The sequence below is a fragment of the Sarcophilus harrisii genome, chromosome 4, assembly GCF_902635505.1.
Source record: "Sarcophilus harrisii chromosome 4, mSarHar1.11, whole genome shotgun sequence".
In the NCBI taxonomy this organism is placed as follows: Eukaryota; Metazoa; Chordata; class Mammalia; order Dasyuromorphia; family Dasyuridae; genus Sarcophilus; species Sarcophilus harrisii.
The window spans coordinates 409,682,659-409,702,382 of record NC_045429.1 but is presented as its reverse complement, the minus strand read 5'-3'; the positions used below and the strand labels follow the sequence as shown (position 1 = coordinate 409,702,382).

The following is a 19,724-nucleotide window of genomic DNA, read 5'->3' as shown; positions in this document are numbered from 1 at the left end:
AATATATCACATCTTAAGGCAGCCCACTGCATCTTTGAATAGCTCTGATTATTAAGAAGTATCTTCCTGCCATGTAAACTAAATTTTTGTCTAGTTGGATGCTATAGTTGCTTGTCATCTGTCCTGTGCTGTTTAGTAGTTATTAATAGTGTCTATGAAGATGTTTACATGTCAATCAAATTTGCTAATGACACTAAGCTGGAGAAATAGATAATATGTTGCATGGAATCTTGTTCATTCATGATCTCAAGAAGGTGAAATAGTAGAAAAAATTGAATGATGTAGAATCTAATTATGAAAAATGTAAATTTCTACATGGTGATTCAGGTGCCTAAATTTAAATAACTAGCATATCTAAAAGGCAACTGGGTGCCCCAGCCAATAGAACAATGGAATCAAGAAAACTCATCTTTCTGATTTCAAATCTGGCCTCAGACATTTATTAGTTGTGTGACCCCAGACAAGTCACTTAACCTGGTTGCCTCAGTTTCTTCATCAGTACTGTGAGGTGGAAGAGAAAATGGCAAACCATTTTGGTATCTTTGTCAAGAAACCCCAAATGGGATAATGAGGAATCAGACATGACTGAAATGATTAAACCAACAATAGTTTATAAAAGCTTTGAAAATTATAAAAGTGCTAATATTAGCAGCCACAATAGTTGTTACTATTCCTGATTCAGAAGATGAATTCCTTGCTTGTGAATGGGCTATGTGAAAAAAAGTCTTTGAATTTTCAGTGAATTTTGGTATAAATTTGGTATAAATCAACAATGTGACATGGGCACTAAAAATGTGCTAAAGTTAGTCTATAGAATGAAAGAAGTGACATTTCTGCTTGACTCTGCTCTGAGCATAACCCATTTAGTGGACTGGGCTCCTAGTACTCTAGGAAAGTTTCTGATGTCCTTAACTTTTCTAAGGTGGATCCATTCAATGGACTTTACCACTGCCTCATTTTTTCTTATTGTTTATATTAATGAATAGTATTTATCTAGCACCTACTACATGCCATGCAATGAACTAGAGAAAGAAGTAAAAAAATGAAATAACCCCTGCCCTCAAAGAGTTTATATTCTACTGGTATAATCTACCATATGCACCTAAAATAAAAGGACATATACAAAAGAAATACTGAGTGATTTCATACAAATGCCACTCAATTGGGCAAATCAGGAAAGACTTCTTAAATGGAGGGGTTGCTTGAGTTAAGCTTTGAAGAGAGCAGGAAGTTCTATCTGCTCGAGATGAGGAAGGAGAGCATAATAGGCAAGGCATATAGCCTATGCAAAGGCAAGTAAGTAGCCGATAAAATAATATCAATTGATCAATAAGTGTTCAGTATCTATCATGTGTCATGTACAGTATTGGGTGCTGGAGGGAAACAGGCAAAAAAATAGTCCCTTTCCTCTAGGAGTTTATATCCTATTGGGGGAACAATATGTACATTAATAAACATATTTTATATATGTGTATATGGGTATGTATATATATATGAAGGGAATAATGTAAAATAGACTAGAAAGGTAGGTTGGGCCCAGAATATGAAGTACTTAAAAAGCTACAGAAAGAAGCTTAATTCAACCCTAGAAACAAGAGGGAGACATTGGTGTTTATTAAATAGGAGAGTTACATGGATAGAATTGCACTTTAGGAAAATCATTTTGGCATGTATGTGGAGGATTTATTTGTATAGAGACTAATAGGCTATTTTAGTGGTGCAGGTGAGGTAAGATGATGGCTTTGAACTGCTGCTGATCATATCTTGTCAAATTACAAAACTTGTATTACTCCTTCCATCTGTTATACTCCTATTCATGTAATGCTGAATGGAGCTGAAAAAAATTCATGTTTACTGTATCCCCTATCAATTTATATCATATAATCTCAACTGGACTCTCACTGCAACAAGCTAATGCTTTTATATCTCCCTAATGATTTTTTTTTTCATCTTACTTAACAGAGCAGCTTTCCCAGACCATTTCCTTCTTCTTTAAATCTCCCATGCTCCCTCTCCCCATAAGCTCTCAGCTGAGGATCTTGTATCATATTTAATAGAAAAAAATGAGGCAGTTTGCTGAGAGCACCCTCTTTTATCATTCAGATGCTTCTATATACTTCATGGTCTTGGTACTCTATTTGCTAATACTCACTTCCAAAACTCCACTTTTTGATTCCTTACCTTTTCACTGGCTATAATCCCCACCGGAATATTGTCTTTCCTCATGTCCATCTATTGGTTTTCTTCAAACATCAGCTTACACACCACCTTCTGCAGGAAGTATTTCTTGATCTTCCCTCCTATTAGTGTCTTTCCTCTACATCGACTTTCTATTTATGCTTCATGTGTCTTGAATTTACAAGTTTATTTTACATGCTGTCTTCTCTATAGGAATGTGAAATCCTTGAGGGTGAGGGACTGGGTTTTTGACTTTTTTGTGGCCCCAAAGCTTAGCTTGGTGACCACCAGATGGTAAATGCTTAAAGTAAATATTCATTGTCTTGACTCAGATGAACAAAGGCTGTGACAATGTTTGTAGAGAGAAGAGAATGGATGGGGGATATGTTGTGGAGTTGAAAATGATGAGAAGTGGTATCCTATTTGCTAAGAAAGCAAGGATAATATTCATTTGTAACTCTGTATGACTAGAAGGATTTTGGTGGCCTCTACAGAAAAGAAAAAATCAGCTAGATGGGCACAGTGGATTGAGGGCTGGGCTTAGATTCAGGAATCCTCATCTTCTTTAGTTCAAATCTAGTCTCAGACATTTACCAGCTGTATGACCCTGGGCAAGTCACTTAACTCTGATTGCTTCAGTTTCTTCATATGTAAAATGAGCCAGACAAGGAAATGGCTGACCACTCCAGTGTCTTTGCCAAGAAAATCCCAGATGGAATCATGAAGAATCAGATGACTGAAATGATAGATAACAGAAAAAAGAGAAGTTCTAAATGGAGATGAATTTTTGGGCAATGATATTTTAGGGGACAACAATTAGATGAGTTTAGCTAGATTATGGAATGTGTAAGAGGGTGCATTGTTTAAACATCCTTGAAAGAAAAACTGGAGCCAGATTTTGAAGGACTTTATACTCCAAACAGATGTTTGAATTTTTTTCTTGTTGCAAAAAAGAATAATAAGTGAAACATGCAGAGTAATGACATAGTTGTATTTATGTTTTAGAAAAATCAATTTTATTATTTTATGGACTATTACAACTATTGCAGTACTTCACATTAGAAACAGTGAAGGCCAAGATGAGAATCATTTCTAGGGAAGGAGCAGGGAATAGGAGGGGAAAAAAAGAAAAGTGTACAATATTTCCTATTTTGTATTCCACTGTCTTAAAGAAAAAATGAGATTTTTTTTCTCTGGTGATTGCTATATGACAATCTCATATATTTAAAAGAAATAACAAGCTATATATATTAGATTTGCAGCTTCATGTGCAGTCATCATTTTTATTATGTTGTATTATAAAAATACTTGTTTTATTCCATAAATTAAAAAAATGAAAATCTAATAATTTCACAAGTATCTATGAAATGCCTATGTGCAAAAAGTCATATTAAACACTGAATTTTTATTTTACATTCAGTGCAGATAAATGATACCTGAGAAAATTAATATTTTATTGGTGCTTTTGAGAAGGAACAAATTAAGAAAATTGGTCTGTATGGAGCTAAAATGTACTTGGTCACTATTTCTAAAAATAGGATCTGGGCATTTTTTTTGGATGAAGAAAGATCAGTTCTGTTACTGGTTTTGGAGCATCTGAATAGAGAGAAAAAAGACCCTATTTTATAGATTTCCCAGAAGAATGTTTCAAAAGAGCTCAGGAATAAACCAGGGATGCTAACACATCAAGGAATTGTGATTTCACTGGTATGGGAGGACTCTCCAGAGAACAGACCTTAGCCAATCTATTGACATTACTTAGCAAATAAATCCTTGGATATTGCTTATGCCTCGAAGAGGTTAGAAATTGCTTTCAGCAGGGATCAGACCCCTCTTTGTAATATCTTTCTCTTGTACATAGGCAGGCCTCTTCTATATACCACATCTACTTTTGATGAAAACACTTTTAAAAATGAGCAAAACAATTTTGTGACTATAGCAGAGTGTTTCTTCTAAAAGGGGAAATCTGGTATTATGGGAGGCTTTCGTGGGTGCTCTCTGTACTGTGCAATTATATTCAGCTCCTGGGTGAATTATGAGCTGGGCACTTAATTATGTAAAAAATATTGCAAGACTGTAGCTGTCAAATCCCCAAGAGTGTAATTATTGTCTATCTTGGCAGAATATGGGGCTTTTAATCTGTAAATAAGCAATTCCATGTTGAGGACCTGCATGCAGAGTAAGTCTGTGTAGTAAAGGCCTCTCATGCATTTTTAAAAAGTGAAAACAGTCCCTGTATATACTTTTATTGACTGCCTGGATGCTACACAGTGTTTATCAGCACTCCTCCCATGTGGCTTTTACTACCATTATAGGCATTTATTCCAGTAGGATCTATGTGAGGAGCATGTGTGTGTGTGTGTTGGAGGGAGGTGAGGTTGGAAATGCTAAGTGTCTTTTAGAAACCTGTTTATTAAAAAACAAAACAAGACATCCCACCATACTATTAAAGTGATAACACCCAGCTCGCTTACTAGAGATGATTAAATTCTTTAAGGATGCTACAGTTCTAGCTGCTAGAAAATCTTGTGTTTACTTTCAGAAAAGTGAGTTGTTGAGTTATACATTGGTTCCAATGGGCTCATGAATATCCAGAAGTAATTTTGTCCCCACCAATGTGTGATTTAACAAAAAGAAAAACCAAAGTGGGGGTGCATATTTGTAATGTCCATTGTATATTAATAGTTATTCTTTTTTTTTTGCCTTCTCAGTTCCTCTGCCTGAAGAACATAAGGACTTTTCTAGCAGCTTGTTGCGAGACATTTGGGATGAGAAAAAGTGAACTCTTCGAAGCTTTTGATTTGTTTGATGTTCGGGATTTTGGAAAGGTAATTGAAATTTAAATTTAGCTTTTTATAAGCATTTTAGAGATGCCTGTTAAACCTCTTAATTTAGCATTTACAATCCACAGATTTAAGGTAAATATTAACATTCTGGTCAGGACTACTTTCAATTGATATCAAAGAATGTAATTCCATTTTTGTTAAATTCTGATTTTGCATTTCACTTGTTTTATTTAGCTTAAATGAGAAGATTCTGAGAAGGAAAACAATACCTCTAAATTCATAGATGTGTTACTTCAAATTGAACAATATGAATCTTGTGGGGAAAAAATTTATGTAAAAAGCTGTCTGTTGATCATCTTGGTTAAATAAATATTTTATTTTGTTTTACTCATAATGCTTTTAAGCATTACTGTAACAATGGACCCATAGATTTCATTATACTGTTGGAGAGGATTCTCTCTGTTCTTGAGTCTTCCCATCTGAAATTACTATTTGTTTATTCTACAGTTTGTGTACACATTAGTATGTGCCTATTGCCCCTTTCATTAGAATGTAAGCTCATTGAGGTCAGGAACAGCTTTTCCTTTCTTTTTGACTATAGGACTTTGTGCAATGCCTGAAACAAAGTAAATATTTAACCCTAAATGTTTGTTGATTGATTGATTGGAGAAGGAAATAGTTTTTGCTGTGGAATCACCTGACCCACCTCTGCTGTATACTTGTGTGATCTTAAGCAAGTCACTTAACTTCCCTGGGATGGAGTTTCCTTGCTTATAAAATGAGGAATTTGGTTTATATGGTCTCTGAGGCGCCTTTTTTCTGTAAAGATGGAAGAGATCTTTGATTGATTTGATCTCCGTGATATTTCTTGGCTTGGAGAATTAGCACAATCATGTAATAATTCCCTTTGATATGTGAGTTGAAATCTTCCAAAAAGTTATAATTATTCATAATTGAGTTAGTTAGCTTATAATTAAATATTTTATATGAATATTACCTATGAATGATTAATAGTTATATTGATAAACATTTATATGAGTATTTAATCTTGTTCAATGATATTTGTTGTCTGGACTATATGATGACAACCCATTCTAGAATTCAACAAATATTTAAAATGACAACCCATTCTAGAATTCAACAAATATTTAAATTACTTTTCTGTTGACAATGGAGATTAAAAAAAATGAAGTAGTCCTGCTGTGTAAGGACTTGGTTTGAGTTGTCTCCAACACACACTTGGATATGACCCATCATCCCTCCCTCCAACTGGTTTATAACTTACCCACTGTGGTTATACAATGTTTCCCATTTTGTAGACCATTGTCCTAAAGAAAAACATGAGGTTTTATCTTCTGGTGGTTGATATAGTTTAAATTGAAGTATTCACAATAGTTCTGCCTTAGAGCCATAGGATAATGTTATATTATATATATACCTGACTTAATTTTTCAAAAGGTTTTTACTTTTTTTGATTAACCTTAGTTATTTAGTGATTGTTAAGAAGATGGGAAAAAAGAATTTTTCTTTCTAAGGAACTATTTGCTCTTGATGGGAAAACTTTTGATCTTGTTAGCGCTACATTAACTAAACTCATGTTTTCCTTACTACATTTTAAGCTTCCTGAAGACAGGAGTTATCTTTTGCCCCCCCTCCCTTTTTGTATCCCTAGTGCTTAACAAAGTACCTGACAGAGTATGTACCTAATAAATGTTTATTGAGTGGATGAATAAATTAATTGGTCAAGCAATTTAATATTATGTGGATTATACCCTGCAATGAGAATTTGGGTCAATTTAATCATGGACCTTCCATAGAATTAATTTAATCAAGAAATAGAAATTTGAGTAAATATAGTCCATATTCAGTTATTGCTTTTATACATCCTGGATCACTAAATATGAGCATGAATAACTGTAACTTAATTTGAGAGAATAACTCTTATATTTTGTATATTTCTTAGACCTATTGTGATTTTATCACAAACTTGCATTTAATAATGTCTAGTCAATTCCCTGTGCCAGATTTACCCTAGAAATCAATACTTCAAATCTAGTTCCATGTTATGGAAAAACAGAATCAGTTATGCACTGTTGATAAAGCTGTGAATTTGTCCTGCCTGCCTCTTTGGAAAGCAGTTTGGAAATAAATCTCAATCCAACTTTTACCCAGTGAGGTTCCAGAAAAAAAAAGGACTGATATGTTCAAAAATATTTATAACAGCTCTTTTCATAGGAGTTCTTGCCAAGTGGAGAGTGGCTCACTAAACTACAATATAGGAATGTAATGGAATATTATTATGCTTTAAGAAAGGATAAAATGGACAGTTTCAGAAGGGAATGTTCAGATCTTGATGAACTGATGTGGAGTAAAATGAACAGAACTAGAACAAATATATATATATATATATATATATATATATATATATATATATATATATAAAATGATGAGAAGATTATAAAAAATAAATCTTTGAACAACTGTAGAATCTGTATTCATGCAATTAAAAGTCAGGATTCCTGAAGATCAAAAACGAAATAATCTATGTACCTCCTTCCAGAGTTCAAAAATTTAAAAAAGAGAATAAGAAATATTTTGGATATTGATGATGTGAGAATTTATTTTGTTTTATTTGTTATGAAGGTTATCTGTTTTTTTTAGGTGTTCAATGGGGCAAATGTGTGGGACAGAAAATAGATGCTTGTTAGTTGGGGAAAATGATAAAATAAAACTAAAGACTAACTAAAGAATCTAGCCCAATGTTTAACTGGGTCACTCTACTTTTCTTAGCCTCAATTTCTTCAATTGTAAAATGGCTGGAGTAAATTACCTCTAAAATAACTTACATTACAAACTCTTACATTCTGTGAGTTTGCACAAGTTTATTCCTCGATTAAATTGTGAATTGTTGGAGATCAGAAACTGTCTTCCTTCTGTTTTGTTAGAGCATGATAATTTGCATGCAGTAAATTATAAATACTTTTCCATTCATTCATTTAAGTTGGTTTCTGCTATGATATAAATACATTCTTTCCCCTACCTCTCTCATTCAAATTTGTCTAAGATTCCCAGAAAGGCAAGGAATAAAGTCCACAGCCCCTCTTGCTTTGATCTCAGTGCTGGGAAAATGAAGGATAATTCTTAATACTGGGTATCTTTGTCAGATATTCAGGATTAAAATTGTTACTGATTTCTTCAAAGTAAGGAAAACCTGGGTTCAAATTCTGTTTGTCACTTCACTCTAAGAGATTTAGTTTCTTCTTTTGTGAATGAGTATAAGCTTGATTTCCTTTGAAGTTCTTTTCAGGTTCAATTCTATGAGTTATATAAGGATTTGTCCATTTGAACTTCAATTAAAATAAGGTTGTAGAAGATAGACATTGAAATGTAAAGAGGAAATACAGTACATAGAGCACCAGCTCTGTAGTTAGGAGTTCCTCAATTCAAATATGGCCTAAGACACTTTACATTTGACACTAACTGTGTGATCCTGGACAAGTAACTTAACCTTGATTGTCTCACCAAAAAAAAAAAAAAAAAAAAAAAAAAAGGAAGGAAGAAAGGAAGGAAAGAAGGAAGGAAGGAAGGAAGAAAAAAAAAGAAGGAACTAATGTAAAGAAGAATGCTTTGAGTTGCAAAATAAATGTTCTACATATTAGAAAGCATCTGGGACTTCAATAGCTCAAAATCCTGTGAAGTCAGAAAAAACAGTAAACGTGCCTCTAAGACACAAAGTGTTTTCATATTTTCAATCTTCCCACATCTTCTAAGTAAGCTCCAAAAGTAGTTTGAGAAGTATGACTAGCTGACTCAGGATTAATCATCAAAAACCAAGAAAGAGTTTCTGGCTGAAGAAACTGATCCAGAAGAATTGCCTAAGGAAAGGCTAGATCTCTTCTATCTCTTTAAATTTTAAATTTGAGGCCATGGAAAAAAATAAAAAAGAGGCTTCTGCTAATCCTATGCTAAGAATCAGGGTGGCTTGTCTGAAAAAAAAAAAAAAACTGACTGAAAATGGTACAGTACTAACCAGGTAAAACAGTGCCTAAAGTAGGGAAAAATTGCAGTTTGCTATTATGAATCCCAAAGGAGTCCATTAGAATGACTCATCAGATGCAATGGTTTGAGAAGAGCAGAGACTAAGTAAACTGCCCACACAACTCCAGAAATCATTGATCAGTTCCAGAGCAGCCTCTCTACCCTTGTCCAGCAGCAGAATGGCCTGTCTAGCCCAGTCTGGCAGTGGCTATCTAGTAGCCAAGAGTCCTGGTTGGCCCTATTGGGTAACAGCAGCAGAGTAATGACCCCATGATCTGCCTGATTTTGAAGTCAACCACAGCAAATCCAGGGAAGAGCTGGCTCAGCAGTTGAGCAATGTGCTTGACTTAACCTAGCAGTAGATTGACCTCTTCTGCCAAAATGACGTATTCTGTGTGGAGTAAGTTTGACCAAATCTTTTCCTGGAGCCCCCCCCCCCCAAAACAAAACTGTGATTGAAAAAGAATCACAGTAGTGTAGCAGTGGAATAACTCATCCTTGACTGATAAAGCTTATAGGGAATGTTATGAAGACCCTATACAGAGGGAAAATGGTCACAGAGCTCCAGCAGTTCTGGAGTTTTAAGTGGCTTTAACAGGTATATTTCTTTTTTTTTTTATTATAGCTTTTTATTTACAAGTTATATGCATGGGTCATTTTTCAGCACTGACAATTGCAAAACCTTTTGTTCCAACTTTTCCCCTCCTTCCCCCCATCCCTTCCCCAAGATGGCAGGTTGACTAATACATGTTAAACATGTTAAAACATAAGTTAAATACAATATATGTATACATGTCCATATAGTTATTTTGCTGTACAAAAAGAATTGGACTTTGAAATAGTGTACAATTGACCTGTGAAGGAAATCAAAAATGCAGGCGGACAAAAATAGAAGGATTGAGAATTAATTCTATGTAGTGGTTCATACTCATTTACCAGAGTTCTTTCGCTGGGTGTAGCTAATTCAGTTCATTCCTGCTCTATTGGAACTGATTTGGTTCATCTCATTGCCAAAGAGGGCCACGTCTATCAGAATTGATCATCATATAGTATTGTTGCTGAGATATATAATGATCTCCTGGTCCTGCTCTCACTCAGCAACAGTTCATGTAAGTCTCTCCAGGCCTTTCTGAAATCATCCTGCTGGTCATTTCTTACAGAACAATAATATTCCATAATATTCATATACCACAATTTATTCAGCCATTCTCCAGCTGATGGGCATCCACTCAGTTTCCAGCTTCTGGCCACTACAAACAGGGCTGCCACAAACATTCTTTCACATACAGGTCCCTTTCCCTTCTTTAGTATCTCTTTGGGACATAACCCCAGTAGACACATTGCTGGGTCAAAGGGTATGCACAGTTTGATAACTTTTTGAGCATAGCTCCAAATTGCTCTCCAGAATGACTGGATGTGTTCACAATTCCACCAACAATGTATCAGTATCCCTGTTTTCCACATCCCCTCCAACATTCCGCATTATCTTTCCCTGTCATTCTAGCCAATCTGACAGGTGTGTAGTGGTATCTCAGAGTTGTCTTAATTTGCATTTCTCTGATTAATAATGACTTGGAGCATCTTTTCATATGGCTAGAAATAGTTTCAATTTCTTTGTCTGAGAATTGTCTGTTCATATCCTTTGACCATTTATCAACTGGAGAATGGCTTCATTTCTTATAAATTAGAGTCAATTCTCTATATATTTTGGAAATGAGGCCTTTATCAGAACCTTTGACTGTAAAAATGTTTTCCCAGTTTATTGCTTCCCTTCTAATCTTGTCTGTATTAGTTTTGTTTGTACAAAAACTTTTTAATTTGATATAATCAAAATTTTCTATTTTGTGATCAGTAATGATCTCTAGTTCTTCTTTGGTCATAAATTCCTTCCTCTTCCACAGGTCTGAGAGGTAAACTATCCTATGCTCTTCTCATTTATTTATAATCTCATTCTTTATGCCTAGGTTATGAACCCATTTTGACCTTATCTTGGTGTAATATATTAAGTGTGGGTCAATGCCTAGTTTCTGCCACACTAATTTCCAATTTTCCCAGCAGTTTTTGCAAAACAGTGAGTTCTTATCCCAAAAGCTGGCGTCTTTGGGTTTGTCAAACACTAGATTATTAAAGTTATTGACTGTTTTGTCCTTTGAGCCTAACCTATTCTACTGATCAACTAGTCTATTTCTTAGCCAATATCAAATGGTTTTGGTAACCATTGTTTTATAATATAATTTTAGATCTGGTACACCTAGGCCTCCTTCATTTGATTTTTTTTCATTAATTCTCTTGAAATTCTTGACCTTTTGTTTTTCCATATGAACTTTGTTGTTATTTTTTCTAGTTCATTAAAATAGTTTTTTAGGGAGTCTGATTGGTATAGCGCTAAATAAATAGATTAGTTTAGGTAGTATTGTCATCTTTATTATATTTGCTTGCCCTATCCAAGAGCATTTAATATTTTTCCAGTTGGTTAGATCTGACTTTATTTCTGTGGAAAGTGTTTTGTAGTTTTGCTCATATAGTTCCTGATTTTCCCTTGGCAGATAGACTCCTAAATATTTTATAATATTGGTAGTTACTTTAAATGGAATTTCTCTTTGTAACTCTAACTGTTAGATTTTGTTAGTGATTTATAAGAATGCTGATGACTTATCTGGATTTATTTTGTATCCTGCAATTTTGCTAAATATGTGGATTATTTCTAATAGCTTTTTAGTAGAATCTCTGGGGTCCATCATATCATCAGCAAAGAGTGATAATTAGGTTTCCTCATTACCTACTCTAATTTCTTTAATCTCTTTCTCTACTTTTATTGCCAAAGCTAGCATTTTGAATATAATATTGAATAGTAATGATGATAGTGGGCAACAGGTATATTTCTTAAATGTGTGTTTCACTAGTCTTGTATTTTGTTTCCAAATCCCTCTTCTCCCCCCCTCCCCAACTCTCCCCTGGGGAAAATGCTTTATAACTACTGTTTGTGCCATACCATTTGGTTAAAGAGATGTCCACTAACACCATTACTCTCTAGAACCATGAAACTAGGTAATAATCAGTCCTCTGGGGACTCATTCTGTTAGTATGAACTGAGGGAGCAAACTCAAAGGAATCCAACTAGAGCAGTGAGTCCAGAAGAGCTCAGGGAGCATTAACTATATGACTTAAGATTTTAATATTTACTCCAGGAATCTGTGTTTTTCTCTGCATGAAGGTGTTCTCCACTGATATAGTTCATGTCTCCCCTATGATTTAATAGAGAGTCATCAAGAATTCCTTTGCCTGAAAATGTATCTGACTGTTCTTCTTGTGATAAATCTCTCTTCACTTAGAGATAATGGAGGGTCACCCCCTGTTGTCCTGATATCTCTCTCTCTCTCTCTCTCTCTCTCTCTCTCTCTCTCTCTCTCTCTATATATATATATATATATATATATATGATGCTAAAGGACAAAGTAAAACAAGTGAGTTTGCACAGCCCACTCTAACTTAAATCCAATTCATTTGCATCCTTCCTGATGTCATGGTTCTCTTCAAGAACAAAGGACAAACACAGAGATAATGGACCATTGGGCCTATATTGGAAAGAAAGGGAAGAGGAAAAAAAAGAATGGAAAAGAAAGAAAGGGAGGAAAAAGAAGAGAAAGCAAAGGGAAAGGGTGGAGGAAGTATCTTATAGATACTTCTTAAGTATCTACTGTGTGTCAGGCACTGTGCTAAGCACTTACAAATGTTCTCTCATTTCATTTATCTCACTTTGATGTGATTTGGGGGCTTCTCAGTTTCACAGCATTGGGTCATGCTCTAACTATGTAACTTTGGAGAACCTTAGATCATATCAATACCATAAGTAATTGTTTAACTTAAAATGGTAGTTTTCAAGGTGTGGTAGTTGTCTGTAATCTCATGTGGAATCCATTGTGATTTCAGCAAATATTAAAAAATGCATACATATTCATCTTTTTTAAAACTAAAGAATTTAGGAAATCATCAAATATACAGCTTTTCATTCCCATTCATTAAAAATGATATTTAAGATGGTTTGGTTAGGAATTATTAAAATGTTTTGAAAAAGTCTGGCTTCAATCTAGTGGTAAAAGGGCTTTTCCCCCTAGTACTTTATACATTGGGATTGAATTAGGAAAATGGACATTATAAAGAAGAATTTGTAAAGAAAACAAATAAAAGAATCAGTAGGGAAAATAAAGCAGTGGGGCAATTTTGTTATTATCTTGTTAGGTTTAATGTAAACGTTTTTAAAATAAATTATATGTAATAGAAGTTCATGATTAATCCTCTTTTTTGATATTTTTCTATTATACTCTTTGTGGTTATGATAATTCTTAAGTCTATAATAATGATAATACTAGTAAAAAGAAAATACATACATGTCTCAGTCTTGGAGGAGGAGAAATGTTTACTAATTCAGCAGAGTGAATTAGTAGAGTATCATGTTAGTGGGATATTATGTGCCTGCTTCTCTAGAATAGGTTTTCCTGGGAAATTTCCTCTGCTTTTGAGCGAATGAATGAAAACGCATTTATTTTTTGCTTTGGAAAATTATAGGGATGGGGAATGGAACAATATAGCAATCCATTGATGTATACTCTGCAGAAACAATGGTAGTGTTTATCTCATTAAAGTTCCCAAAGCAGGAAATGGAATAAGAGTAGGGAGGTGGTGAGGAAAAAGAGGAGACTAATGGGTCAACCATCAACTTCCTTTTAATAGTAATAATAATATTAATGATAACAATAGGTAGCATTTATATAGCATTTATGGTTCACAAAGTGCTTTACTAATGTTAGCAAATGAGGTGTTATTTCATTTGATCCCTCTAACTCTGGGCAATAGGTGCAATTCTTATCCCCATTTTTACAGATGAAGAAACTGAAGCAAACAAAGGCTAAGTTACTTAAACATTTAAGGATGGATTTGAACTTGGGATTTCTTTCTTCTAGGTTTAGTACTCTATCTATTGTGCTACATTTCAGTTAACAGCCTAACAAAACACACTCTTTACTGCAAAGAATGATGGATTTTTAGGCAGAGGACCTTGGTTTGAATTTTGGCTTGATGGCTTTGTGTTGAAGTAATCTTGAATAAGTTATTTCTCACTTTTGGAACTTAACTTTCTTATCTGTAAAATGCAGGGGTTGAATTAGATAACCTCTACTAAGAGGGATGTTTGAGCCAGTTGTTAAATTTTCAGTGTAAAATCAGTAAACCTTACACATCAAGGCTTGATTTGTGGCTTTGTTATTATCTAAGCACAAGAAAGTGATGGGGAAAATGTTGAGGTTAAACAGGTTAAACAAAAGTGTTCTCTGTGCATTTTTAAAAGAACTAATTGTTAAACATTTACTATCACATGGCCTCTATTTTGGTAATAAATCTATGCTCTTATAAAAAAATAGACTTTTAATTGTAAAGGCAATAAATTGCTTCTTAATATGTGAAATTGTTACACATAACCTAGTGTATTTTGGCAATAGTATTAGCTGGAGGATGCAAAAGAACCGAGCATCATGGTATGCAATAATAAATTCAACTGAGAATGGTCAATATTTTAAAATTATCTGCCTTTTGTTTTGTTTGTGCTTGGAATTATGTGAGGAGGTTGCTGTAGCACATGCCTGTGGCCCAGAGAATAAATCAGTGGGGAAGCCACAGAATTTATTTGAACACTCTGGAAGCCACTGGTGAGAGTTCATTTATGTGATTGGAGGTTTCAGTAGAGAAGCATTTGCACAGATGAAAAATAAATCAGAAAGAAAATCAGTCTGGCTACTGGGAATCTGAATTCTGATGGGTTAGTCGGGTTCATTTATTTTCTTCTGCAATTCAAGATTCTTGCTTTTGCTTCTCTACCACGTAGAAAATGGAAATAATCTGGAACTTAGGATGGTATCAAAATTTACTTTGCTTTTCATTTCAAAATGAACAAGATCTATACTTTTTTCTCTCTCTGTAAGAGAGAATGGATCTGTCCAAAAACAGAAATCCTAGGTAATATATACTTGAATGCAATTATCTATACCACTTCAAGACTTTCCCCATGATAGTTTTGATATGTTGTGAATCAGCATAAGAAATTTACATTTTTATTAAATTTATTTAATATTTCCTCCACTTATATTTAAAACAATTTTTTACATTTATTTCTTAAAACTTTTGAATTCCAGATTCTCTTCCTTATCCCTACCCCAGCTCCCATTAAGAAATCTCTTGTGAAGTTATAGCAAAAGAAATTAAATGGGAATTTTTTGGGGGAGTTTTGCAGAAGCTGCAAACGATGGACAAGAGCTAGCAGATGACAGAAAAAGTTTTAAAACTTTGAAATGTATTATATATGTAGTATTATATAATATGAACATATTTTATATTTTAATACTATAATAATTTAGATTTCTCCACTGGTGTGAAGTTAGGGTCAAAAATTTTTATGCTGGAGTGTGGGGGTGTTGAGGGGTGGCGTATACCCCCAACCCCTTAATAATATATATATGTGTGTGTGTGTGTGTGTATATATATATATATATATAATTATATAATTATATTAAGATCCTTTTGCTGGTATCCATCACAATTAAGTGTCATTTATTAAACAGCCATCATGGGCCAGGTATAAAGATGAAATAATCCTTACTCTCAAGAAACTTAAATAGTTTTGTTTTGTCCTGACTCAATAATTTTGTTACTTGGAGTCAAACTTCTCTGAACTTTAGCTAGGCTGCTGTACAGAAGACAGTCTTTTATTGGAATAATGCTCCAAGTCTTGCTAGAGCCTTCTACTGGTGTGGATTTTCAGAATATAGGGATGACTTCTCAGTGTGAAAAAGACATCCAAGTAGAATTGTAATAGGGAGCCATTATATAGAATATCCCCAAAGTCTTAGTGCAACATACAGTTTTTATAGCTTAAACAAATTATATAACTAAAGCATGAAAGAAAAAATGCTTAATTACAAATATGGGATATCCCAAAAGACTTGGTGAAATTTTAAGAACTGCCCAAAAACTTTTGAGACTCTCTGTATTCATAATTAGGCATTTTTATTACATATTTTATTTAGGATTTTTTATAATAAAAGTTCCATAATATACATATACAAGATACATATATGCAGATAATATAATAATGAGAAACAGCATAATATAACAGATAGAAAGCCGGCCTTAAATTCAAGAAGACTCTGAGTCTATCCCCTTTGACACATACTGTGTGATTTTGGATAAATCCCTTAGTCTTTTTGTGCTACGGACAATTCTCTATGACTGAATGATACAGAGAGATTACCTATCTGCTTAGGCAGAGGACGCTTCCACCTTAGTAGTTCCCTATACAGAAGAAATCACAGATTTGGATGTAGGTATAAATATACATGTATACAGATGAACAAACATCTTCTTTATATAATATTTTATGTTGTTCCAGATCACATCACATCTAATTTTTCCTTGAGCCATGCAAAAGGCCCTATGACCTTAATGAAAGGAAAAACTTCCTAACTATTTGTTCTTTCCAAAAATGGAATGGCTTCCTTGAGAGATAGTGAGTTTCTGCTAACTGGAGGTCTTCCAGCAGATATTGGATGATAATATATCAGAATATTTTGGACAAGCTATTCATGTCTCGAATCTTGGTGGTTAAACTAGATGGCCTCTGAGGTTCTTTCTGATTTCTCTCATCCTATGATTCTAGGTGATGACATAAGGTATTTTTTCTCCTGTTTTAATTCACGGAGAAACTGAACCATGTAGACTTGTCCAATGCCATGTATGTAGTTGGTGGCAAGGCCAGATCTTGAATCCAGATCTTCTGACTTTTAATCTGAGCTCTTGCCCTGGAACTTTATAGCCTCATCTACCTGTTTTGTTTGCTTTTAAGACACTTTTCCAAATGATTATGCCCTAAACCTTTACAAATATGGGCATAAGGTAGTACCTCTGGCAGAGGACACAGAAGCAGTTCGTAGAACTGAGGAGTAAAAGTGGGGGACAATTTGTTATTGTCTATTGCTTTAAATGGTTGCATGTTGTACTGATTTTGCCTAGAGGCACGTGATTCATTTTTCTGTGTGCAAACATTTGCTTTAAATTTTTTTTTCTAGTACATTGCTCAAAGCTTCCAATATGTTGGTCCAGCTTTGCCCATATGTTCAGCAAATCTGCAGACTTTCCTTTGGAATCACAGATAGAATAGTCTCTTCTGTGATTTGTGAATGCCTTTCAGAAGCATCAAAACACACAAATAACATTTAGCTAAAGCAAAGGCACCACAATTTAATTTAGAGTAATATCACAAATGGCATTCAGTTCTTTGGCACTGGAATTCTTCCTGCTTTGTGCCATTTACCCATTGGTCAAAGGCAAGTTCTATTTATTCAATTGTATACAAAACCATTCTTCAATGGAAACAAATTTGAGTCTGATCTCACCAATTGTGAATGATTCATTAGCCTGGTTCAGAGATGGGGGTGGGGGTAGAGCTTAAGAACTTGTAGGTGATGAAAAGTTTTAAAATTGAGGATGGAGGCCAGGTGTTCTTTATCTCTTCTGGGATCAGAGTGAAATGAAATGTGTTTAAGTTTCAACTTGGGGTCCTTAGGTTAAACGTGTTTTGACAGTGAGAAATTTTGTAAAATACTGGAAGAATTTATAGACGGAAGTTTTAGGATGTCTTTTCTACAGGTATTAATAAATGGACCAATTCCCATACAACCTACAATTTCTTGAGTATGATCTTATTTAGAGGCAGGGAAAAAAAACAATGGTCTCTTAAATTTATCATTATGTGAATTGCATTTTTCATTTTTATTCAGTTTTCATGAGAACATAACTTTAGAGCTGGAAGGGAATCTGAGGTCATTTGTTTAGTCAAATGCCTTCCTTTTACAAATTAAGAAACTGAGTCTCAGAGAGATAAAGTAAGTTGTCCTAGATCTCATGGGAAGAGTCAGAGATAGGATTTTTACCCAGATCTTCTGATTTTAGAATTAGTACTCTTTTCACTGTTTAAAGTTGAATATAATAATTTTATATCATTTCTGCATTGTTTCAAACATAAATTAGTGGGTTCTTGTTCTTAATGCTAATGTTATTTCTGAAGAAGTACTTTAAAATACAATTTGTTGCTATTCACAATGAAAATTTGCACTTTCGTGCTATATTATTGGATGTTGTCATGTGGAATCTATCATGTCAGAGATTTCTATGCTGTACCTAAGTGAACTTTCTATTATTTTGACCTCATTGTCATTTTTGGACTCTTAACTAGCTCCTTGGAAAAGTTTCCTGCTGAGCTAGCTGTCACTTGAAAGACAGAGGCACATGGGATTTGACTTTAATGAGGCCATTTCTAATGAGTGATAGCAGCTGTTAGGACCAGAATCCTGCTGCTATCCAGAAACATGAATGACATGATTTCTTCCAGTGATGATTTTGTCTGAGTGTAGGGCATCCTTTCAGGCATATCCCTTATGGTATTCAAATGAAGTTTTTGCATCATTTTCTTTCTGAAAGACAGTCACAGCTAATGGTTCCTTGCTGCTATTTTTAGGAGTGACTAGGATGGCTTAACTTTATAGAACAATCATCAGTCCAGGAGTAAGAAGAGAGTCCCATGTAAAGTACAAATAAATGGAGTGCCTTTTCAAAGAAGGCCAACATATGAACCTTAAGATTGGTTTCAGTTGTGTGAGAAAGAAATTGTTAGATTGAATTTCAAATTACTTTCATGAGTTATTTAATGTGCAATTCAATTCTTTTCAGCAAACATCTGTTAAATGGCTACTTCCAGTGACTGTCAAGTATAGCTTATTCAAAAATCGGCCTTGCCCTCAAGGAAGGTAATATACATTTTAGGATGTAATGTAGAATGTTGAATGAAGAGAGAGGAGCATTATTTATGATTATATACATTTTGTCAAAGAAATGGTCTTAAAGAAGTTGGTATTTCTCCCTTTGTACTGATTTTAAACCACTTGGACCTACTTTGTAGCACACTTAGATCTTTATGGAAATTGTGGGATAATAATGAAGACTGACAACAATCTCAACTCTCCAAATCTGTAAATAATTTCATTATAATGTAGCTATTCTCCTGTTGAAGGTTATTTTCAAGTCATTGTGCTGCAAGGGACCTAAAGAGATCATAGTGGAGATAATATAGTATATTGGTTTTGGAAGAGGTAGCTCTGCCAATTACCCCATGTGAAACCTTGGGCCAGTCAAATAATTTCCTCAATTGCAAAATAGTATTGGATTAGTTGGTTCCCAAGATCTCTTCTAGCTCTTTTTCTGTGAGCCTATAACTATCTAGTCTAGTCCCTTGTGGCCTGGAATTCAGTCTCACTCTGAGAAAGTTGTTGGAATTTCCCATTCTTCCTAGAACTTCGCATGGCTAGTTGTGTAGTAGAGCAAAGCTGATATAAAGAGCCCACCCTCTAAATTGCAGGTCTCTAACCTATTGATTGTGTTAATCTTTAATATTGTTCAGTAGGTTGGTGGGCACCCTCTCTCATAAATCTTGGGGAACACACTCTGTCAAATCACTGCTTTTCCTCCAAGTTAATACAATGTCAGCATACTCCCTCTCCTTCAGAGGATTTTTTCACTTAGGATGAAAAGTAGATTCTCTTTTTTATTTTTAAAGCTTTATACTTTCAACACATATGCACAGATAATTTTTCAACATTGACCCTTGCATAGCCTTGTATT

The 19,724-nt window shown here is 34.3% G+C and overlaps 1 protein-coding gene across 1 annotated transcript in view; it reads left to right on the top strand.

The window, feature by feature from the left end:
• VAV3 (vav guanine nucleotide exchange factor 3) overlaps positions 1-19,724 on the top strand; it is a 449,592-nt gene that overhangs the window by 90,974 nt on the left and 338,894 nt on the right. The window contains exon 2 of the mRNA XM_003769710.4: positions 4,890-5,006. Within this exon, the coding sequence (XP_003769758.1) occupies positions 4,890-5,006 (117 nt within the window). The remainder of the gene's footprint in view (positions 1-4,889; positions 5,007-19,724) is intronic.